Source organism: Typopeltis vanoorti, chromosome 5 (assembly GCF_054136105.1).
Source record: "Typopeltis vanoorti isolate ZY-2024b chromosome 5, IOZ_Tvanoo_1.0, whole genome shotgun sequence".
NCBI classification, from domain to species: domain Eukaryota; kingdom Metazoa; phylum Arthropoda; class Arachnida; order Uropygi; family Thelyphonidae; genus Typopeltis; species Typopeltis vanoorti.
In genome coordinates, this window is record NC_143553.1 from 42,420,653 (window position 1) to 42,446,414 (window position 25,762).

At 36.9% G+C, this 25,762-nt stretch overlaps 1 protein-coding gene across 2 annotated transcripts in view; it reads right to left on the reverse strand.

Annotated features, from left to right (window-relative positions):
- Oga (O-GlcNAcase) overlaps positions 1-25,762 on the reverse strand; it is a 375,302-nt gene that overhangs the window by 303,650 nt on the left and 45,890 nt on the right. For both annotated transcript variants that reach the window (XM_090392376.1, XM_090392375.1), the window contains exon 3: positions 15,551-15,648. In XM_090392376.1, coding sequence (XP_090248502.1) covers positions 15,551-15,648 — 98 coding nt within the window. The remainder of the gene's footprint in view (positions 1-15,550; positions 15,649-25,762) is intronic.

The following is a 25,762-nucleotide window of genomic DNA, read 5'->3' on the forward strand; positions in this document are numbered from 1 at the left end:
ATTCTTCCTAGATAAATTAGTTACACACCTTCCAAATGATTCTTTATCCTTTTCTAGTTACAGAAAGCCTACACATACTGAAAGATATTTGCACACACAATCATCTAGCACAACAGTATGGTATACTAAAGACACTAGCACACACAGAGCCATCTGTTGCAATGATAATGCTCTTACCACTGAATGCATTTCTTGTAATTTCCAGAATACCATTGCTGGCATTTGTACCCCAAGGTAAGATATTAGTCAGAAGGCAGGTCACCATCAATCCTTGAAATAGAGGCCATTCTTGACATGAAGCAGATTCCTGTATAGCTGCACCCTACCTGGTGGAGAGTCACTTCAGTTGATCTTCAGGTACATCCCCAAAGGGAATACTTATTTAATGGTGAAATGTGATATTGTTGTCTTATGGTTCTGTAGCATTTTGATTTGAGAGGCCTTGCTAAGGGCTGCTCCATCACTGCTGATGGCAATGCTGCTATTGGTCCGAGATGGCTTATTCATCAGGTTATTACTCTGCTTATCTCACAATTGCCCTCCATATCTGGGGATGAGGTGGGGGATGATCCACTGTCCACCACCTGTTCACTTGGCTTGGATGCAGTCACACTCGATTGCAACCTCACATACCACATTTGGAAAAAAACAAGTTAAAAGTATCTTCAGGAATGGTTCATGGACAATTCATTATGAGGAAAAATCATCACAGAAAAAATTTGCTGAAAACATTATTCGCTAGAAAATTGAAATATTGCATTGATACCAATATGTGAAAAGTAAATGCAGCGCAAGATAAATTTCACAAAATATATTTTTTTTATGTATTATTTGTTTAGATTTTAATTAGATTTTCATAATATTTTTATTCTTATACAATGAAAGTAAAATATTTATTGATCGGTGAGTTTCCTCATTTCTGTTTAGTTGTATTTTTTTATTCATTTTAACCTGGTTCAGAAATCCTGGTCAAATTCCATGATCAAACATGGAACCACTCAAGCCACTTCAGGCCTCCAATAAACAGTGCTGTGGTCTCACATCAGACGACAAAATTCATCTCTTACCTAAAAACAATTACAAACATCCGTGTCCATTGCAAGTTTCGAATCCACAGATCATTGGTGGGAGAGGGTATGCTATCTAGTCGGTTATTAACAACACGTATTTCTCATTACAGTTTATTAATTACTTATTTTTAACAGTATTAACAACACCAAACAATTATATCAAAAGATGTTTCATTAGCTGCTTATATTTTGCTGAATTTCAAATCAGCATCATCAGAGAACAACACAGCTAGTATATGCGACAGTGAGTAAGTGAAACAATACAATTGTAATGGACAAAAGATCTAAAGTCATATTTTGGCACCCTCTAACTTTGTAAAAAAAAAAAAAAAACATTACAGTTATTGCTCTTACAATAATAGCCTCCCAAATTTTTGGAAAATTAAAGCAACCATATTTGTATAGGTTAGGAGAATTCTTCAAAGCTATGGCTGACTCAAAAAAATAATCTTTCAGATCTATAACAGCTTCTAAATAGCACATTCGTTTTCTTCCATCTAATCCTGTGTGAAGGGGTACCCAACGAGTGGTCTGCTAGTTGTGACTTGCCATAGAAATAGTAGCGAATATATTTTGTATATTCTTCCAGGTGAATGTTAACTGATCTTCCTTTTTGCTCATAGTATACCAAGTCACAGGGAACTTCATACACTCTAGGGTGTACTAGAGGGTGAAGTTTATCCTTAGGTGAGCAGATCAGAGTTGCTAGTTTAACACGAGGTTTGAATGTGATGTGAAGGCCATGTTTCATCAGTACTTTGGCTATCTTTTCTGATGCACCTCTGACATAGGGAATAGAAATAATAATGTTGTGTTCCTATGCATTAGGGAAGAGAGGGATAATGGGGCTATGGAGTATTTTATCTATTTTGTACAGAATTGTAGCTGTTAGTCAAGAATGTTGGGTTTCCCTCACTTCTCACCCCCATTAGCAAACTTTTACACAGCTACATACAAGCTACTAGTGTGGTTGCGCTATGTTGATGATGTGTTTGCCATTTAGACCCATGGACAAGACACTTTGGATGTATCTGTTACATACCTAAACAGCCAACACCCCAAAATCTACTTCACAGTAGAAAAAGAATCAAATAATTGTTTACCATTTCTTGACACATTAGTCACCTGCCTTTCAGATGGATCACTATCTTTTTTCATTTACAGAAAGGCAATGCATACAGGAAGATACCTACATAAACAATCACATCATCATCCAATTCAACAGAATGGCATTTTAAAAACACTTACACAGAGGGCCAGAGCCATTTGTTCTAACATTACAGCTCTGTCCAGAGAACCCAAATATCTGTGCCATATATTTGTGGCCAATGGTTACAATCCCTAGAAAATTAAGTGAAATATAAGCAGTTAATAAAATGTTTTGATAAAAGTGTTTGGTGTTTGGTTAATACTGTTAAAAATAAGTAATGAATAACTGTCATCACCTAAGCTTATCTGTTAGAGGACACCTTCAAAGAAATAAATAAAATAAATAACAGGAACCTTCCTATACATAATATCCTTCCACATCCAGCTCGCTGTCTTACCTCCAGATCTCCCATCTGGCTTGTGGAAATAACAGATAATGGTTCTTAGGACTGGTGGAGAAGACTCTGGAATGAACTACAGACAAATACCTGATCACAGATCCAACTGTCAAATCTCGAGATTCAATCTACTTCAACCTCTGGAGTCAGAAAAACAGATTCAGGACCAGACAAGGCTGCTATTCCCACTTATTATATCTGTTTGAAATTTCATAGTCAACTCGTGAATGTGTGGCACCATGCAGACTGTGCATCATATCACTGATGACTGCCCCACACAATGCTTCCCTGGAAGCTCCTGAGAGGAATCTGCATTTACTCTCAAATAGTGCCATAGATTGTTAACTGATCATTCAATATGCATACAGTTTTACTCATTAATTTATTATATTTTTACCTATATGCTAAATATAGAATTATTCAAAATGAAGTAGTTGTTTGTGAAATTTTTATTTCCAATGACACAAACGTGTCGTACATCACTTGATAGGAAAACTATGAGAGTTTACTTTTCCCCAGGTTCTAGAATGCAATGTAAACACTGCTGCTTGTGGTATCCGGAGAATTCATCGAAAAGGCAATTCATCGAAAAACAATTCATTGAAAAGGCAATTCATCGAACGACAATTCGTCGCAAATGCAATTCACCGTAAAAACATTTAACCGAAAATTTAAAATTTTCGGAAATGTTATGAGAAAATTGATCCATTTAGAACAAAACCTGAACAGTGAATAAGGAGATTACAATGCTACTTTCATAGGGAAAAATTATAGAACAATATGGTTCTTATAGTCTTTCTTGTCCGATAACTGTTTCATGTCCGTTCATGGGACTGATTTGCCTGTTTCCGGAAGAAAAGCCCAGCCGTATCTATATTATGCCTGCTAACTTACTTTTAGCAGAACAGGACTGATAAAAATTATGCGTAAATGGGATCCAACTACCGAGGTCTTTCTAGCTAAACGGCTTCATTTTTACCGACTGAACTATGCGGGCTTCATTATTATTATTGTTGCTAGTAGTAATATGCGACTTCAATACAGCAATTATTATGAGATGACTTTTACTCAGATTCGCTATTTGAAACTTTTACAAGAAAATGTCGAACCGTTCCAGTTTTCATTTCAGGTATATTCGGGGCGACAAAGAAATAATGTGTCCAAATTATGTACTGTATTACAAAAACTCTCTGACTTAAATGACTTAGAAGTTGTTGGTACAAGAAGCTGTCTGCATGGTTCAGTTTTTGTTCTCAATGGATTACTTTTACCATAACATTATTGAAAATTTAAAATTTTCGGTGAATTGTTTTTCGATGAATTTTCCTGTAATCGTTGCTTGCTCCAAGAGTTAACAAAAATGATGTCTCCTAAGGAGAAATCATTTTGTGTTATCGAATTTGCAAAGTGTAATTCCATAATTATGATTAAATGTACATTCTGCACTCAATTTAAGAAAGAACCTCATCATAAGCAGATTTACTCATCATGGTACAAAAATTTCAAGAAGTGGGATGCATCTGTAAAGGAAAAATTCTGGGTCATCCATGTGTTTCCATAGTTCACGTTGAAAGAATCTGACAAACATGACCTGAAGAAAATATACAAGCTGCACAAGCAAGGTATTAGGAATTCCTCAAACAATAGTATGGCATGTTCTGTGGAAACGATTGCATATGAAAGACTACAAGCTGCAATTAATGCAGGCACTACAAGCTGAGAACAAAGAAAAAAGGTTAGACATTTGCGTAAAAATGTTCAATGACATGGAGGATGTCATTGAAAAAAATGAATTATGATGGCTTTGCATCATGATTCATTTTTTTCTCTAATGAATCAACTTTTCGCTTAGGTGGTGAAGTGTCATAACGTGAGAATATAAGGGACAGAACATCTATGCGAACACTGAACATGAAAGAAACTCACCACAAGTACATGCATTTTTCCATTTCTCGCAGGAAAATTTATGGGTCATTTTTCATTTGATGAGGCAACAGTAACTGGGATGTCATAGCTCAATATGTTACAAATCTGGTTATTCCTTTAAACTTGAAGATGACTCTGCTGACTTCATTTTCATACAAGATGGGGGCAGTGCCTGCCTCAATTTCACCGTAATAATCTCAACACAACTCTTCCTAACCACTAGATGGTTTGAAGTGGGACAAAGGATCTTGTGCTGTGTAAGTGGCCACCCAGGTACCTTAACCTCACCCCTTGTAATTTTTATCTTTGGGGATTCATTAAAGATACCATTTATGTGCCACCCCTACCTACCACATTGCAAGAACTTCAGCACTGAATTGTAGCAGCAGCAGCAGTGAATTCAATAACTGTCGATTAGTTACAAAAAGTCTAGCAAGAAATGGAATATCGTTTTGATGTGTATTATATTATAGGAGGTGCATACAGTTGTATTGCACTCTGACAGTTGTATGCCTGAATATCTGCCAGTTTTCCAGTTGGGTGATGTATATCTGATGTTTATAATGCTGGAAATAAAAGAATTCATAAAGATGTACAATCTGCTCCTTCATTTTGAATAACCCTGTAAATAAATAAATTGCCATGTTGGAAATTTAATAGAGTGAAATAGCAACACTGAGAAAGGATTAAAAATAATACCATATTTACTTGAATATAACTCGCACTTTCTTCCCAAAAATTAAAGTTAAAAAATCATCGATTTTTTAACTTTCATTTTTGAAAATCCATGCGAGATATATGCATGGATTTTCAGAAACTAAAGTTTTCCAGGAAAAAATTAAATTGATGTTTATATTTAAATCGTCAGCATTCATTATAATTTATAATTATATTATCTATAAAATGAATTGGTGGTGGTGGAATAATGATGTACAAGTGGCAGTGACAGCTAAGAGGAAGGCAAAGCAGAAGTGGGATGAGTCAAGAGTGGAAGAGGACAGAGAGGTGTACAAACAGAGAAAGCAAGAAGCCAAGAGAGTTGTGGCACAGGCGAAGACCATGGCATATCAAGATCTGTATGATCAATTAGAAACAAAGGAAGGACAGAGAAAAATTTACCAACTAGCGAAATGTAGAAATAAAGCAGCTAAGGCCATCTTACATGTGAGGCAGATCAAAGATGCTGAAGGAAGAGTATTATGGAGGGATGTGGACATAAGAAACAGATGGAAAATATACTTTGAGGGACTTCTGAATGAGGAAAATGCAAGGACTCACAGAGGAGATGGGCAGCCTTCTGAGGGGATGGTGCAGAACATCAGTAGAATGGAAGTGATGGAGGCCATGAAGAGGATGAGGAATGGAAAAGCGGTGGGCCCGGACACAATTCCAGTGGAGGCATGGAAGGCACTGGGGGAAGAGGGAATTGACCTGCTGTGGGACCTGTTCATGAAAGTTTGCCAAAAGGAAAATATACCCGAGGAATGGAGGGAGAGTACTCTTGTTCCCATCTACAAGGGTAAAGGGGACGCACAAGACTGTAAAAATTACAGAGGAATAAAGTTGATGTCCCACACAATGAAGATCCTAGAAAGGGTTCTTGATGGTAGATTGAGGGAGGAGGTGGAGATTGCAAAGGAACAATTTGGCTTCATGCCTGGTAGATCAACAACAGATGCTATCTTTGGGTTACGACAGATGATGGAAAAATATCGAGAGAAACAAAGGGAACTACATCTGGTATTTATTGATCTGGAGAAAGCATACGATAGAGTGCCAAGGCAAGAAGTCTGGAGGTGTCTGAGGGAGAAGAAGGTGCCGGAGAAATATGTCAGGTTGGTGCAGGAAATGTACAGAAATGTGAAGACAAGTGTTCGGACCTGTTTGGGACAGACAGAAAGTTTTCAAGTAACAGTTGGCTTGCATCAAGGGTCAGCATTAAGTCCGTTTCTGTTTAATATTGTGATGGAGGTGGTAACAGAGGAGGTGAGAGAAGATGCACCTTGGACAATGTTGTATGCAGATGACATCTTGCTGTGTGTAGATTCAAGAGAAGAAGCGGAAACTAAACTGGAAAGATGGAGAAAAGTACTGGAAGAGAGAGGTATGAGACTGAGCAGAAGTAAGACAGAGTATATGTGTTGCGCAGTGGGCGGTGGCCAGGAGACAGACCTGGAGCTGGAAGGAAATGTCATCAGGAAGGTGAGAGACTTTAGATACTTAGGTTCGACAGTGGAAGAAGATGGAGGAGGTGAGAAGGAAGTGGGATGCAGGATACAAGCAGGTTGGAGGAACTGGAGGGAGATGGCTGGAGTGTTATGTGATAAGAGGGTGCCGATCAATCTGAAAGGCAAAATTTATAGGACAGTAGTGAGGCCAGCTATGACATATGCTATAGAAACTGTGGCCCTGAGGAAAAATAACATTAGCAGGATGGAAGTAGCAGAGATGAGAATGCTTAGGTGGATGTGCGGTGTGACCAGAAAGGATCATCTGAGAAATGACTATGTCAGGGGAACAGTGAAAGTTACGAACTTAGGAGCGAAAATACAGGAGGCAAGGTTGAGATGGTTTGGTCATGTGATGAGGAGGGAGGACGAATATGTGGGAAGAAGGGTCATGCAGATGGATGTGCAAGGAAGGCGGAAGCGTGGGCGGCCAAAGAAGAAATGGAGGGAGCTGGTAGAAGAGGACTTGAAGATGAAGAACTTGGATGTGATGACAGCCCAAGACAGGAAGGTGTGGAGGAGACTCATAAGAAACAGTGACCCCACTTAAGTGGGAGAAGCTGCAGAAGAAGAAGATCTATAAAATGAATGCATTTAAATTTTAATTATCAATTTTGCTTCTGTAATTAAATTAAAACAAACTGTTTCATCATTGCTTGTGCTTTTATCATTTCAGAATCGTAATATCATCATGATTTTTAAAAAAAATGGCTGAAATGTTAAAACATTTCAACAATTTAGGCACAATTATCAGCAAAGATAGCAAATTAAACAGGGAACTAGACTAATTAATATGAAATAAGAGAAATCAGTCAAAATACACTTAAACCAACTACATACAAGTACAAGGATATTTAACCTAGAGGTATGAGAACTGGGTTCGAAATAATCATTCTATATTTTGGTTTAACCAATAAGAATACAATTTGGTCGGCTAAATCCCAAATTGTCAGCCCATCCTCGTCCGTTCAGTATCCAAGTAGATACCCAACAGGGTGCACCACGAGAAGGTGAGGATTGGGCATTAGGTCAGAAGCCCTGGTCGGTTCTCCGCATTCCTTTAAAGGCTATGTGGAGGTCTCCTCTCAGTTATACAGCTTTGACCCTTAAGCACCCCTCTTTGTGTTGAATACTATGGAGTAGCCATAGTATTCAACACAAAATACGAGGCTAATCTTCTTGAATGGCTGTCAGTCTCAAGTAGAGTAATGTGGGCAAATATGAGAATGGGGAACTGGACAATGAGACTTATTTGTGCCTATGGTCCCACAGAAGGTTCTACTAAGGTAGAAGGGGAGGAATTTTTTGAGGCTTTAGAAAAAGCAACCGACACAATGAAAAATGAAAAGTTGGTCCTTGTTGGGGATCTCAATAGCAGAGTAGGAAATGATTGTGAGACATACAAAAATATTTTGGGAAAATTTGGAGAAAAGAGCAAAGCTAATAATAATGGCAAATATCTGTTGGATTTCTGCTCAGGACATGGACTGGTTATTACTAACACCATGTTCCAACATAAAAATGTGCACAAATTCACATGGAGAGAAGAGGCTAGGAATAAGAAAAGTCTCATTGACTATGTTATTGTTGATAGTGATGTTTTCTTCCTGGTGCAGGACACCGGAGTGTACAGATGATTCGAAATAAAAAGTGATCACTATTTAGTCTTGAGCAGGATAAAATTGAATTTCATATTGAAAAGAATAACATGTAAGAAAGTTTTAAAGCGAATAAAAGTCGAGCAGCTCTCAGATGTGAGCTGTAGACTAAAATACACAATGATTATTGAAGAAAAAATGAAAGAATTTGAGAACAGGAATCAAACCTTGGAGATTCAGTGGCAAACTCTGAAGAAAACATTGATTGATTCTGCCAGCGAGGCATGTGGTGAGGTTGTCTGTAAGGATAAAAAATCAGAACTCCCTGGTGGACACAGGAAGTTAAAGATGCAGTGAAGGAAAAGAACAAAGCATACCAAAAGTTCGTGTCAAATAAGTCAGCTTGTGCTCTTAGAGAATATAGAGACAAATGCAAGAATGCTAAACACTGTGTAAAACTAGCTAAACAAAAGTCATGGGAGAACTTTGGCAAGAATATAGAAAATAAATATCAAGAAGGTGGCAAAATATTCTGGAGGTTGTTGAAGAAGCTTAAGAATGGAGGAAAGAGTGCTATAAAAGGAATTAGAGATGATAAAGGTGACATGAAAACGGGAGAAAAAGATATCCTTGAAGTATGGAGTAATTACTTTGAAAAACTGCTAAATGAAACAAGCAGTGATGATAGCACAGTGGTAAAAAACATTGACCAGGCATGCAGACAGGAATACATATCCATACTTGAAGTAGAAAAAGACATCAAAGGCTTGAAATTTTGAAAGGCAGCAGGAGTAGATGATATTCGACCAGAAATGCTGAAGTATGGTGGTATAATAGTCTTATAGTTGCTGCACTGCATAGTTCAGAAAGCCTGGACAGAGGGACGAATTCCCGATGATTGGAGTAGAGCTCTCATAGTACCCATATATAAAAGGGAAATAAAACTGAATGTGAGAATTACAGAGGTATTTCCCTACTGAGTGTTCCTGGCAAGATCTATGCAAGTATACTTGAGAAACGGTTGAGAAGAATTGTGGAAGAAAAGCTTGGTGAAGAACAAGCTGGATTCAGGCCAAATAGAGGCTGTCAGGATCAGATCTTCACTTTACGATAAATAGTCGAGAAAGCATGGGAATATAACAAAGATCTGTATTTAAGTTTTGTCGATCTGGAAAAGGCATATGACAAGGTGCCAAGAGAGAGAAGCTACTCAATACGCTGCAGTTATATGGTGCCAATGGGACATTATATCAAGCAATACTTAGTCTTTATTTGAGTTGTAAGTCAGAAGTTAGAGTTGAAGGAAGTACAGGAAGATGGTTTAATGTTAAATCTGGTGTGAGACAAGGATGTACATTATCCCCTCTGTTATTCATTATCTATATGGATCACATTATGAAGGAAAGTGGTATTAAACATGATATCAAAATTGGAAATGTTAATGTCAGCTCTTTGCTTTATGCAGATGATGTTATACTTCTAAATAAATCCGCTATAAGTCTGCAAGATTCTGTGACTAAATTGAAAAACTGTTGTAATAGATATGGTATGAAGGTCAGCAATAAAAAGACAAAGACAATGAAAATAGGCAGAATCATTGAAAATGTCAACTGTGAATGGAGAACCTGTGGAACGAGTAAAACATTTCAGCTATTTAGGCACGATTTTTAGTGAAGATGGTAAATTAAATATAGAAATAGACAACAGAATCAGCAAAGCTGGCATGGTGGGAAGTCAATTGAATAAATTCATATGGAATAAGAGAGAAATTAGTCGGAACACTAAATTAGCTGTATACAAGACAGTGTTCAAACCAGTTTTAACTTATGGATCTGAGAGCTGGGTCAGAAGTAAAACACTTGACCAAAGACTAGAGACCACAGATATGAGAGTCCTGAGAAAGATTATAGGCGTGAACAGATGGCATCAATGGCAGTATCATATTAAAAACAAGGATATTAGGAAAGAACTTGGCATTGTCAGCATCCAGGAATGCGTTAGCAGAGCTAATCTCAGGTGGTATGGTCACTTAAACAGAATGGGCGAGGAAAGATTGGCAAAACAAGTGTTCTCTGCCAGGTTGACAGGAAAACGACCCAGAGGAAGACCAAAATATAGGTGGATTGATACGGTACAAAGTGCCTTAGACGACAGAAATATAAGATCTGATAATATTGGAATCTTGACAAGTAACAGACTGATCTGGAGGAAAATTGTAGATGAGAAGTTAGTAATGATGTAAATTTTTCATGTAATACTATCATATCCTGTACACCCCTTGAGGTACATGGCAGGAATTTGATGATGATGACATTTCGCATTGTCATCATCATCAAATTCACTCAGTCTATTCAAGTCTTCTTGTAAGGCCACATCTGCTCTACTCCCCATAGTTCATCAAAACATTGCATCATCTGTAAACAAGCATATATCCCATTCACATCATCTCCAATATCATTAACTTACAGGTTAAAAAGCAGTGGGTCTAAAACAGACTCCTAAGTCACACCACTAGTGACTCTTCTCTTCTAGACCAAAGACTAGAGACCACAGATATGAGAGTCCTGAGAAAGATTAGAGGCGTGAACAGATGGCATCAATGGCAATATCATATTAAAAACTAGGATATTAGGAAAGAACTTGACATTGTCAGCATCCAGGAATGCGTTAGCAGAGCTAATCTCAGGTGGTATGGTCACTTAAACAGAATGGGCGAGGAAAGATTAGCAAAACAAGTGTTCTCTGCCAGGTTGGCAGGAAAACGACCCAGAGGAAGACCAAGATATAGGTGGATTGATACGGTACAAAGTGCTTTAGACGATAGAAATATTAGATCTGATAATGTTGAAGTGTTGACAAGTAACAGGCTGATTTGGAGGAAAATTGTAGATAGGAAATTAATAATGATGTAATCTTTTTCATGTAGTACTATCATATCCTGTACACCCCTTGAGGGTACATGGCAGGAATTTGATGATGATGATGGGTTCGAAATAAAGCAGCTGGTCATTGACTACAGACCACAGACATGAGTTTTGAGAAAAATCCTGGGATGGCCCAATTTGTCGAACAGATAGACCTGCAATGGCATCCTATCATAATGTCTCTTTCAAACTTCGTCAGTTCACTTCTCGCAGCAATTCACCTGGACTAAGTTGCAATGACCTGAGAGCATCATATGCCTCCAATTTATTGTGGCTACAAACATGACTTGTTACATGATATATGTAACATTAACTTCTTTCCAATTCAGTGTATTGCTCCAGGGGGGAAGGGATCTGCACTAGATTGTGGTCTGTACTTAGACGAGTCAGTAGTGAAGAAGAGATCCAGGGTGTTTTTAGGATTTGGCATCATCTGGTATTCTGGAGGTCATGTGATCAATCTGTGCGAGACTAACTGCAAATGTCTGAGCTTCTTTACCTAGAAGATGACTTCACTGTTAGGAAAGTTGGACTGAAGAAAATCCAACATTTAGGGAAAGGAAACTGAAAAGTTCAGAGTGGTTGTTAGCAATGGGAGAGTGGCAGAGACAGCATATGAATTTGACAGATGAGGTAGAGCAATTTTAAGTCAAAGGATGTCAAAATTGGGATATTCCAAGTTGAATACTCTCTCTGACATTGTATACCAGACAGCAGCTTCTATGCTGGTTATTTGCAGAATTGATTTTCTCACTACTATTCCTTTTTTTTTTTTTTTTTTTAATATAAATTGCTGTCCATGTTTCATCTCTACTTTTGTGTTTCCCTTCTAGTTCTTGTCATAGTAGTTGCCTTCATTTCTGCTGAATGTAGGCCAAATCTGGCCAGGCTCATAAACATGACAAGAGATGCAATTTCTGACTTGTTCACTGCAGATCTGCTCATTGTGGTACCACAGGCCACAACTAACTAAAAAGTAATTATAAATATAAATCATTGCAAAACATTACTCGACTGCACTGTTTTCTCTGATGTGCCAATCTTTTTTTTCATTTCTAGTAAAGTACATTACTGGCACTGCAATGGATTGATAATGTGATAGTCCCACAAGTAATGCACCCCAACTTCAGATTCTGCGATCAAGCCATTCTTCTTCATGAAATCTCCAATAATAGAGACAATATACCTGAATATACTGCAAAATTGCATATCTTTTATTAATTAAAGGACATCTAGCACAATGAAATCATACTATGCAATCTAATAAAACTTTCCTCCTTTGGGTCCAAAACAGTGACATCTGAGAATTTTCTTGGATACAAAATTGCATTGTTTATCAAGCCTGCACATTGTCATTTAGTGTTGTGTCTGTTGCAGAATGGAATTTCAGGATGATGGCATTATACTTATTTTCTGCCTTAAACGTGTTTTGAATTGACATGTCAATGGAGATAGTGATGCTTGCTGGTTTTGTTGATGTTAAACATGTTAGCATTGAAACATAGATCTTCAATGGCATTGAGCTTTCTTTCACTTGCATCGATTTACTGATAGAAAGTTTCATCAAGTCTTTGTGTTTTATAAAGAAACTTTAACAGAAGGGAGGAACAGGGGGGCAGAAAAAGGGCTGGCTGAGTTTGCCCAGGAGTTTGAGCACCAATTCATAAACGTTAGCACAAGTGGCATAAGTCCACCGTCAAGAAAAATTGCACAGGCCTTTCACCCCCTCCTCACTCCTGAAATGTCAAGTTTGCAGCTTTTAAAGCTTCAATAGATCTGTCTGTTGCAGTAGCAAGATTAAGCAATATCATTGATCAGCTTTAATGCACCATCTCTGCTTCATGCTATAGGCATGGCTATATGTTGTCCACTTGCACTTGTCTGGCTGATATTAAAATAGAGGGAAAACTTTTTTGAAATGCGGTACTTAGAGCATTTCGGTTGGTCAGGCTACAGTCCATTTGGACTGTAGAATGCTATACCAGTTGGTACAACATTCTAATGAATGCTGCACCAAAAGAAAGTACATTCTATGTACTTTCGTTTAGGGTAGAAGGTTGGGAAAAAGCATTTCCAAAATGACAAAAATAACACTGCGATTTCCAACTAACACAATCCAAAACACTAACACTACCTAATGCCAATAAGTGACTAATGAGGTAGATATAATAATATATCGTAATTGATTTATACCTCTGAATAACATAAATAAGGTAATACAGATCAAGCTCTTCCTATGTTTCACAGTAGATACATCTCTGTTTCAGTGATTATTTTGTTCTACTTGATTGTCAACAATCTGAATTTTAGTTTGCATTAAAGACAATCGTGAAAAATAGCTGAAAAGAGCAGTTTTCATTTTAAATATTTATATAACATTTAAATCAGGGCAAGCTATGTTCCGACCAATTTCCACAAACAGCTTTTTCATTTAAAACATTTTATACTTGAAAACAAATAGTTTTAAAGTAAAATGAAAATACATTCAGCTCTCACTACAGCAAACACTGCTACAAAAAAACACTGCCAAAATATTGATGAGTCTCAACCAGAGTTACAAAAGTATAGTTATTGTAAATCCAAAAGTACACTTTTAGCTGTGCTAAAAGAAATTTACATCACATGTGCACAATTCCTCAATTATTCATCTACACTGTGAGAGCAATATGGCAGTTGAATAACAAAAGGCAATTAACATGGTGTTGTACCAGATAACTAACTAAAGATCACTATAAATATAAATCATTACAATACATTGATTGACTGCACCATTTTCTCTACTGTGCCAACCTTTTTCACATTTCTAGTAAAGTACATTACTGACACATTTGCTGAATTAGATAAGTGAAACATATACTGCAATGGATTGAGAATGTTATAATCTCACATCTGATGTACCCTGACTTCAGATTTTGCAATCAGGCCAGTCTTCTTCATGAAATCTCCAACAATAGAGACAATATACCTGAATATACTGCAAAATTGCATATTCTTTAGTTAATTCAAGAATATCTCTTCTAGCACACAATGGAACCCATCATATTATGACAATCTAATAAAAACTTTCCTGAATGAGCAATTTCTATAGATTTGGAAGGGTTCAGATTCAATGAACAGCTTTAGGTCACTAGATAATATGATCCCTTCTAGATTTTTATGTAAATAAAGGACTTTATGTATCAAATGTTGAAGGAAACTTGCTGAGCTATGCCAGAGAATAATCTCTACATGCTCACACTGAACATATTATAAAATATCTGCTGAGAAATCAAATACCATCTTAATATTCATTAAGAAAATTCTTCATGTTGCCAAAAAAAGAGTCAGACTAGTAATACAAGATGTGTTCAGTGTTCAAACCTTACAAATAAAACAAACTGTTTGTAGATTCAATACCAGTGTCTTCGACACAAGTCTTGAAGGGGGGAGGAGGAACAGTGGTATTAACAGAAAACCATATTAAATGAAGATAATAAAAACGATCTTGACATTAATGATAATCAAGAATGTAAATACAACTGATCTAACGAAACCTAAGGTGCATGGATGCTTAAGAACTGAAATGAAACAAAGAGAACCTAGCATGAAAACTAAAACATGGAATAATTTTGCTAAATCTTCTTTAAAAGACAGAAAAACAAAGAACTAGACAAATTAGAGAATACTTGAAAGAAAATTCAGTTCATGAAATAATAATGAAATCCTAAATGAGTTAGATTATCATAATATTCTGTATCCCACTTGAGTGTATACCAGAAAATAAGATATTAATCCCCCCCCCCAAAAAAAATAATACATATTTAAACAAAGAATTTTTAAAGAATGTAGTTCCATATTTTATAATTTGAACACCACTTACAGGAGGAAAAAAAAAAAAAAGAAAAAGGAAAAATTGCATGCATATATATGCCAAAACTGTTACTTGTTGTTGTAGCTTTGTAGTACTGAAAATTATTACATAAGCAATAATAATATACAGATATTCACTCTGATATGCAATGTCAACAAAGAAGTATTTTAAAATTAGTTGGCTTGCATTGGATCTCAAATGCAAACTGACTCAGTAAATCATAAAAATGAAAGTAAAAGCAGATAAATAAAAGTTATCTAGAAAGAGAGGAAAGATAAAAGAAGAAGATGAAATGGAAAAAAGCATCAAGATACACAAAAACAAGCAAGCTAAAGGTGAATAATATAGCAATTTGACTCAATATAAAAGGTGAACTATATATATCAAATTTTTACAGTTAAACAAACCTGCTTCTTCTACAGTATACAATTCTCGCCAATAAGCTCTATGCTTGAAATCATCCTTAGGAGCATACATGTATGTGTTTAATCCAAGTTTCTTCATTCTTGGAAAGAAAAATTTTACAATGAAATTTTCACACTGTAATACTTGGAAAATATATAGCTTTAAAAAACAAAAGCTGACAGGTCTAAATCTAACATGAATGACTGTTGTGTAAGCAAGATAACTTCAAATAAGCATAATTAAATACAGCATATTTAATAAAATCCTAATGTAAAAATTAGAAACTCTGAAGTGGAATATCAGTACATTTATCTACAAATATCATCTTTAAGCTGAAAAGTATTATTAGAGAGATCAAGTGAGGGAAATTAGATGAACAGTAGATGTAAAAAACTAGTCAAGTTTCGGTTAAAAAGAACGAGTGCTGTTAATACAGCACTTTTCTGACAGTACAGTTTCATATTGCTTCTGTAATTATAGTAATGATAGAAATAGCTAAGCTTATTTGGTGATAAAACTATCTACCTTTACCAATCAAAGGCAAATTCACATTTAATATGAAATTCAGATCATCATTATTGCATAGGCACCTCCATAAAAATGATTGAGGAAGACCCAAACTCTCAAAATTATCTATCAAACTCTCCTTAAAACCATTAACAGAAAAGCACCTATAACTGACTCTAGTAACCGATTCATTCACCATTCTTCAAGAGAAAAATGTAGTCCTCACACCCTTGTGAACCACACTCTTATCCAACTTCCAGGGATAACCTCTTGTCCTGTCCCCTCTAGCCAAGTGATGAAATATTTCCTTTGTATTAATTGTATAAAATCCTTAAGGTAACTAAAATGTTTCTATCATATCCCCCCCCCCCATTCACCTATCAATAGGCTGACCATATTTCCTTGAGACAAAAATGGGACATTGGGATGGCAAAAACAGGGCAGGGGTTAAGTAATGTTCTGCATTCATGAAAAAGTAAGACAATAAAAAATTTTGATTGCATAAACACATTATTTTTGCCAAGTTTTTTGCAACTGCAAAATTGGTGTTCGTGTTATCTCCACACAAAGCAACAATTTTGTTTTGTAAGGCAACTTTGTCACTTACTTCCTTTAATATAGCACACTGTATGTCGGATGTTTCACCAGGTAAGGAAATGAAATCTATAATTTTGTCTTGAACACCACAATTTGGAAAAAAGTACCGCACAACAATTTGAAAAAGTTTGATGTCTTTTTTGTTTGATACATCTAAACTGACTGTAATACTTTGTTTCATTCAAATCCTCTATTACTTTGCCCAATATGTGTGTGGTGATAAAACATTGATAATTCCTGCTTCTGATTTGATACATGCTGAAGAAAATTTTGGTTCATAAATTTTATTTATCAATGTCGACAAGCAGTCATTTGGGCGAAAACTTTTGGCTGTGATGCACAGTATGATAAGCAACAAGAGCTTCACTTGCTGCAATTTTATCGCTATCACATCTCACCATAAACGAGCTGATGTTTTTAACTGAAGCCAGAGTCTTTTCAGCATCCTTATGTTTCTGGCTACATAGATGTTGGTTGATGTCACTTCTGCCTCCATGAGCAATGGAAAAATGGACATTACAATGTTGGCATACCACTTTTGTTCCATCACTACACAGCTTGTCCGGTTTAATAAATTTGAATTCTTTCTGGAGATAGTCATTAAAACTGCAGTTTCGCCTCTTTGACATTGCAAGGATAGACTTAAAGCTTTAAAAAATGACAAAACTTTAAAAAAATATGAAATTTAAACCACTAGCATTGAATAACAAAGCCCCGGTTAGCATACAGGCAAAATAAAAACTAATGCTACAGCAGAACAGATGGCGCAAGTGTTGTCAACATGCATTTTTTATTTTCTCTCAATAAATTACTGCAGATATCGATATTTAGTATCGAACAATGCAATTCCATGGTTATACAAATTACTAGTATCCATGATATTGATATACGATTATAGGTTATGAATAATAATTTATGACTGACCAATATTAAAGTACATTTATAGTTTTTATTAAAAACGGGACAAAATTGACATTTTTATTAAAACAACAGGATGGCCTGGAAATATGAAAAAAAAAGTACTGTCCCATTCAAAACGGTACGTATGGTCAGCCTACCTATCAAATCCACAAATCCTCAATCCACACTCATAGGAAGCATTCCACATACTAATTCACTATCCCGGTCACTCACTTCAAGATCTTCTCCACCACTTCCTCATCCCCAAGAAACCTAGGTGACTAGACCTGAGTAGAGCAATCCAGATGTGGTTGTATAAAGACTTTATAGAGAGGAATGATGACTCATTTCCTTATCTCTGCTTATCAGTGTGTGAGTGTGTGTGTACTTCAATAACCAAGTAATCCCGTGAGCTACTCTGGCTTTAGCAATATGCCCTTTATCTACTACCACTACCAAATCACTGGTTTCAACAATTTCCTAGAGTACAGTTCCCTCAATGAGACATGCTTGTAATCTTTTTATCCTAAAATGTATAGCTTTACACTCTTCCACGTTAAATTGACACCTGCTGTGTTTTGCCCATACCATCAGCCTATTTAAATCATCCTACAAGCTCTCTACATTGCATCACTTTGATTAACTAATATCCTACCAAACTTTGCATCATCAGCAAACAACTGAATATCTCATTTCAAATCATTTCCTATATCATTTATGGATAAATTAAACAGCAATGGTCCAAGCACATTACTAGTAACCTGCCTTCTGGATTCTGCTCCTCCGTATACTACCTTTTGTTATCTATCCAAAAGCCACTCTTTCATCCTTATCACTAGTTTCATTATCCATCCCATTTTTTGCAGTTTTGTAACAGAGTTGAATGTAGTATCCTGTCAAATGACTTTGCAAAATTCAGTAGCACTGTCGTGACACCGAGTCTGGTTCTCATATGCAAATGAGCTACACCATAAAGGCAGTGTTTTAAAGTAGTTTTCCCATTTCATGTCTGGCATGAAAACAAGACATTTCATGATAACAAAATTCCTGGATATGGCTGCAAGACATCATTTAACCAATGAATTCAAGTGGCGAGCCATCGTAACACTAGAGGCCAGCTAAAGTCAGGTGAAGATAACCAGCTCACTGCATGTGAGTCATTCCATGATTCAGAGACTGAGAAACCAATTTCAAGTTAGAAAGTGCAGCTGATACAGAAAAAGTAAATCAGTGAGAATCGAATAGCAACATAGGACATGAATAATTTTTTTTTATATCAGCCCCACACGAAAGCTCTCCAAGACCTATTGACTGGACAGTGCCATGTGTGGGAAGAAAGGAGCTAGAAAGAAGAAAGGAATTTGTTGATATGTTTCTTGATACTTGAGAATTATAATCATATGGGGAAGACCCTTCCTAAGAGCAGAGATATAGTGAATGAAAGCAGAGGATGTGAAGTTGGCTCAATGAGATGAATTGAGGATGTTCACCAGCAGCTGCTTGTGTTTTTACATGATTAGAACAACGTGGAGGGATCAAAGCAAACAATATGCTAAATCAACACCCATGGAAATACCTATTAAAAAAAAAACAATACATCAACAGAGCATCTATGGGAACAAGAATGGCAGGAATCAGTGAGGAAGGGGTTAATTAAATTAAGCAAACTGCTCTCTTCAGAATAAATTGAGCATTTTATTTATAGGTCTTAGGTTCACTACCATAAACATAAGAACAGTATTCTTAGGTCTGGTGGATTTGAGCTCTATAAAGTGTCAGCTAAATAAAAGAGAAGTACTGTCAAAAAAAAATCAACATTTTTTGGAGGCTAAAGAGGCTATGGATTAGGTGTGCTTATGCCAGGATAGGTTAGACATAAGAGTTAACATAACAGAAAACTGATCCTGATTGGCAAGCAAGAATATTATCAAAAGTGAGGCATTGTCTTTCTTCCTAGATTGTGTTCTGGTGGTATTAAAGTTCAAGTTAACCTCACCCCATTTAAGAATGATAAGGAGATCAGTCCAAATATAAGGAAATTAAATCTCTACTAGAATTAAAGAAAAACAAGAAAATAATAATCACCAAAGCTGATAAAGGGAACACCACAGTATTGCTTAACTAAAAGGATTACACAGATAAGCTGAAAGCTCTATTGTTAGATCAGGCTACTTACCTCCCTATCGAGTACAATCCCACTAACTCACAAATTAGAAAACTCCACAGGCTCCTTAAGAAGGTCACTTCTTGGCTTGTGGAAATCACTACCAAATTAAAACCATTTAACTCCATACCCCCCCCCCATATTTATGGACTCCCAAAAATACATAAGAAAAATGTGCCATTACATCCCATAGTGGATGGCATTGATTCCCCCACATACAAACGAGCTAAACATTTGGCCAAAGCTCTCTCACACACTATACTGGCAACACACCTTCACACATAAAAAAAACAGCCCACTTCAAAGCTAGCATAGAAAACCTTACATTCAAACACACTGACATAATGGTCAGATTTGATGTCTCCTCCTTATTCACAAATGGCCCCTCAAAGAATCCTTAGAGCTAATCCAAGCTAAATTTCCTCCTGATATCACAGCCCTATTTCAGTTCACAATGAACTCAGGCTATTTTGTTTGGCAAGGAAAATTCTACAAACAAATAGAGAAGACAGCCATGGGTTCTCCACACTCCACATCCTTGGCCAACTTTTATATTTAGACTTTTGAAGAGAAAGCCTTAAACTCTGCCCCACAAAAACCAACCATTTGGCTTCGCTATGTTGATGATGTGTTCGCTATTTGGCCACATGGCTCCGATGCACTCCTCTCCTTCCTAACACACTTAAACAACTAACAACCCAGAATCAAATTCACCCTGGAAGAGGAAAAAATCAACTGCCTTCCTTTCTTAGACACACACTAGTCACCCGCCAGCCTGATGGAACCTTGGTTTTCTCAGTCTATGGAAAACCCACCCATACAAGCAGATACATTCACCAACAATCCCACCACCCCTCCTCGCAACAATATGGAGTCATTAAGACACTACACAACAGGGCTAAACTTATCTGTTCAAATGACATTACCCTAACCACAGAACTAAACCACATTCTCAACACTTTCTCAGCCAATGGCTGAGAAAGTGTTGAGAATATAAAAAAATATAAAAACCATATAAAAAATTGGCATCCCTTATCCGCTCTACTAAAGACCAACCTCCCCCACCTAGACCTACCTGGTGTATATCAGATCCCTTGCAGCTGTAAGCTGTCCTACTTTGGCCAAACAGGCAGGACAGCAAATATCAGAATTTCAGAACACAAGGACTACATCCGGTTTCACCAATACAGCCACTCTGGTCTTGCTGACCATGCACTGGATACCTGTCATAGAATATGGTGGAAGAAAGCCACGATAATACACCGTAGTAAATACAAATATGAAGGGCTTTTCATGGAATCAGCTTCAGCCCTAAGAAACAATCCAAATCTTAACAAATTTGGCTGCATGAGACTGCCTCAAATTTGGGAAACCTACATCAGAAGACCTTCAGCCCAATTGCCCAAGAATACCAACATTGCCCGCTAGGGGGCACCATCAGGACTTTAGGAGAAATAATAGCTTCCTGCTTCTTCCTCACTTACTGTTTGTTGTGCCTGTGTGTGCACATGTCTTGTTCTTAAGTTCCTTGAAAATGGCAACGTGACGTTGCCAAAATACTGAAGTATATTAAAATTTATTTTAATGTATATCCTAGTTTACGTTGTAATTTCTTTAAATTATTTAGTAAAAAATTTCCACGAGAAGGAGATCAGTATTTAAGGTATTGGTTAAAGAAGATATTGAAACACTAATTAATTGAGCATTACGAGGTTTAGAAAATGAAAAAGAAGTGGAGAGTACTACCATAATCAGTGAATAAGATTGGATGTCAGAGAGAAAGATCATTTTGAGGTAATAGAGGAAGAGCATAGATGAAAGCCCTTGGAAGACACCAACACTGAATGAAAAATTTGATGAAAGGAAACTATCCACCATACCCTCAATGTGCAGCCAGAGAGGAAGCTGGCAATCCATTCAAAAAGGGAAGAAGGAATACCACAAGACAGTAGCTTGGTAAGAAGGCCATGGTGCAAGACTCAATCAAATGCTTTGGAAATATCAAGCGTGACTACCTCTTTCTCCAAAGATTTCCAGGACCTGCATCCAAAGGCAGGTGAAGTCAACTAAGTCTGCTGTGGAATGAGAATTCCACAGCAGACCTAGTTGCTTAATGTGGAATTTTGGAATCCATACTGGGGATCACTAAGTAATTGGTGAGTCTCCAGCAGGAAGTAGTGGGTTGTTGATGAACTTTTCCATTATTTTGGAGAGGACTGAGTTCAGAGCAATAGGACGGTACTTGAATGGTTGACTTTTATATCCTTTTTTCTTATTTCATGGATAGGCTGGAAAAGAGCTTGCTTCCAAGCTACCAGATGAGTATAACATCTTGAAAATATGACACATGGGTGTGAGTATTGAAGAAAATGTTTTAGTACAACTGGAGGAATGCCATTACAGCCAGGAGACTTACTGATATCAAGGCTATTGAGTATTTTTCTAATGTCCTACTGGAGAAATTTCACTTGCAGTAACTGTTCACAGCTTGGAAAATGGTGAGAGGAAATTTGCTTTGGTAATCTATACAAGATGCTAGAGGAGAAAACTAATACCAAGAGTTCTGTTTTACCTTTAGGAGATGTAATCATTGTGCTATCAGGATGTGTGAGAGAGAGAGAGTGAACAACTTTGGCAAGGGACTAGAAGGCTTGATTAACATTTGGACAGGAGACAGGCCAAAAGCATAGTACATCTGGCCCTCACAGACTGCTTTGGATTCATTGATAATTTTTTGCAATGTTACAAGCAGTAGCATAAGCTAAGTGAGAGGCTAGATTTTTGACATGAGCCATTGGTCATATGCTGAATTTTGGCATGGACTGCTTTAGCACAATTGTTGGAGAATCAGAGTTTAGATAAGGGTCAAAGTTCTGAGTGGAGTGGGGGAAATAAAAGTACTCATCCTGGAAAGAATACTTTCTTATTAGATCAGAGACAATGCCAGGATCATAAGAGTGGAAACAATAAGCAGACCATGGAAACAAGGCATAGAAGTCCTGAAGGTCATCCCAGTTGGCAGTACTGTAGTGCCACAGGAGACACGAGAACAGGTGAGAGAAGGATGATCTGTAGAAAAGGAGACACAGATCACATTATGGCCAGACTTGACAAGAGAGGAGCTAACATGTACAGTGCATTTAGAGGGAGAGCTAGTTAAGAAAGGTCCAGGATGTTTGGAGAATGAAAAGGATTATCAGTAATTTTAGTAGGTTGGTGAACAATTTGTGTTAAATATAGCAAACAGTTTGGCTTCTTTCCCAGTTAGGTCAATAAATTTGAAGTGCAGCCAGTCAGAATTGTGGATGTTAAATTCACCAAGGAGAATTATCTCACTGTTACGGTAATGAGACTGTGTGATTGACTTTCAGAGATATATAATCAAGCTGGTCGGTTAAATCATTGGAATCAAGAGAACAAAAGAGGCAACAATGTGAGATAAGAAAATCTTAAGCCAAAGCAGATCACACAAAGGGATTCCAGGTCCAGAATAACCTTTGTAATGGAATAGACCTGAGAATGAAGTTAGTAAGAAGTTCTGCCCTTCTTACAAAAAAGTCATCATGGAAGATCTAATGAGAAAAACTGGAGTGATTATTGCAGGATGCCAACTGAACCTCAGTGACGAATAACATGGTTTGGATGTCTATAGGTGGTGATGGCACACATCACTGATATTGAAATTAAGACCCCCATGTTAGCAAACTCCAACTCTAACCTCCCCATGGTGCACCCTGGGGTGTTGGGAATCCTAACCATTATCAAACCTGGACCCAACATCACTAACAGAGCTCTGGCAAACACTTCAGAACCCTGGTCAGGAGAAGTGTATATGCGACCACAACAAAGATGCCACTACAACAACAGAAATGGCCCAGAGTCCTGTGTGGCCCACACTCACCTTTCTACAGTGGTGGTAAGACACCACGTGTGGCCAGGGGTGCTAGAAGAATCTCACAGATGAAAACAGGCCGCCTCTTCAATCTATGAAAATGGTAATCGGTACCCTCAATACTCGAACTTTGGCAAGAAACTACAGAATAGATTTATTAATCAAAGAACTAACCAATATCAACTTGGATATCCTGCTAGTGAATGAAACAAAAAGATTGATAGAACTGACAGCAAGATGGTACAATGGCAAACAAGGCAGAGTGGGCTTCATTGTTAAATCTAAGCTCACCAAGTCGATCCTTTCTTGTAACATCATATCTGAAAGAATAGGTGTACTCATAATTTGAATAGAGAACAATATAACAATAAAATTAATATCATGCTATGCTCCAACATCTGTAGCTAATAATCAAAAAATAGAAAATTTTTACATGAATCTTGAACAGGCATTAAATTACACATTTGTTGGTGGTGACTTTAATGCCAAAATAGGATGTGGAAAAGAAAACAAAAAGTTTATAGGCCCACATGGCCTGGGAGGAAGAAATAGAAGAGGAGAGAGATTAGCTGAATTTGCTGCAGCTGAACAACTCTTTATCATGGACACTTTTTTCAACAAACGCCTAGGAAGAAGATAGACTTGGCAATCACCGAATGGAGACACAAAAAATGAAATTGACTACATTTTAACAGACTGTAAAAGACTGGTACAGAATGTTGGTACAATAGGCAAAACATACTTCAACATAGATTCTGACCACAGACTCCTCAGAGTCATTATAAGAATAGACCACAAAAAAGAACAACATATCAGGGAAACATCAAGCCATAAAAGACAACCCAAACAAATAGACTACCACAAGTTCAGGAAGTACATAGAAGAAACCGAATGGACTATTAAAAACTGTTACATAAATGATGACTATATTGACTTTATTAATAAATTCAACGAGTGCAAGAAAAAATCAGAAACGCCTGTGAAACAAAAGAAAAGAGAATGACTTTCATCTCAAACTATAGAACTACTGAAAAAGAGAAAAGAATTGAAGAAATCTGAAGAAAATTTTCTAGAATACAAAATTATCTGTAAGTTACTAAGGAAAAGAATTCCAGAAGACTACAAAGCTTTCGGGATACAAAAACTAAGAGAAGCAGTGTAGGCAAAAACCAGCCTGAAAAAAAAAAAAAAAAAAAAAAAAAAAAAAAAAAAAAAAAAAAAAAAAGAGAGAAAGACTTAAATTTTAAACAGTCAATTCCATCTGCTTTACAGGATCAAAATGGAGAAAAACATAGTAATAGAAAACGGATAGAAGAAATTGTGCAGAATTTTTATAATGATCTCTATGCAACTAAGTGCCAAGTTTCAGAACCTATCATTCCAAAACCAAGCAATATACCAGATGTACTTCCAGAAGAAATAGAACACGCCCTTAAGAAAATTAGTAAAGGTAAAGCCACAGGACTTGATCATGTTAAGGCTGGAGAAATCAAACAAGGTGGACCAATTATTTTCTAAGCCTTGGCTGCCAGATTCACGTGGTACTTCAAAGAAAGAAAGATTCCAGAGGAACGGAAAACCTCAAAAACCATACTTCTATTCAAAAAAGGGAACAAGGAAGACATAAAAAACTATCGTCCAATCTGTCTACTCTCTCACATATATAAGATCATGAACAGAGTAATACTGAACAGAATCCAAAACACTCTCGAAGACAACTCCAGCAGAGAGCAGGCAGGATTCAGAAAAGGCTTCTCCACAACAGATCATATCCAGGTCATTTCACAACTAACAGAAAAATGCAGAGAATTGCAACCTGATGCTTACTTCTCCAGGTACAACCTGGAGAAATAAGCATCAGGTTTATTCACCAGTTGATAAGGAAGCCTCCTGAAGAGTTATCAACAGGTTTGGATCCATGTATAACTGGGAGTCAGCCTGTGGAAACTGCTTTACTGAAAACCCTTCAATGTGGGAGGTGCTGGCTTCTTAGCCATATAAATATCATATGGAGAGCACAGAAAGAGAGACTCTCACCTGCACTGCATGTAGAAAGAAAGGTTGGGGGGGGCAGACACTAGGCACCAAGGATATCAGACATAGAAATGTTCCGGAAAATTTGAAAAATAGAACTAATTATAATAGTAAGTACCT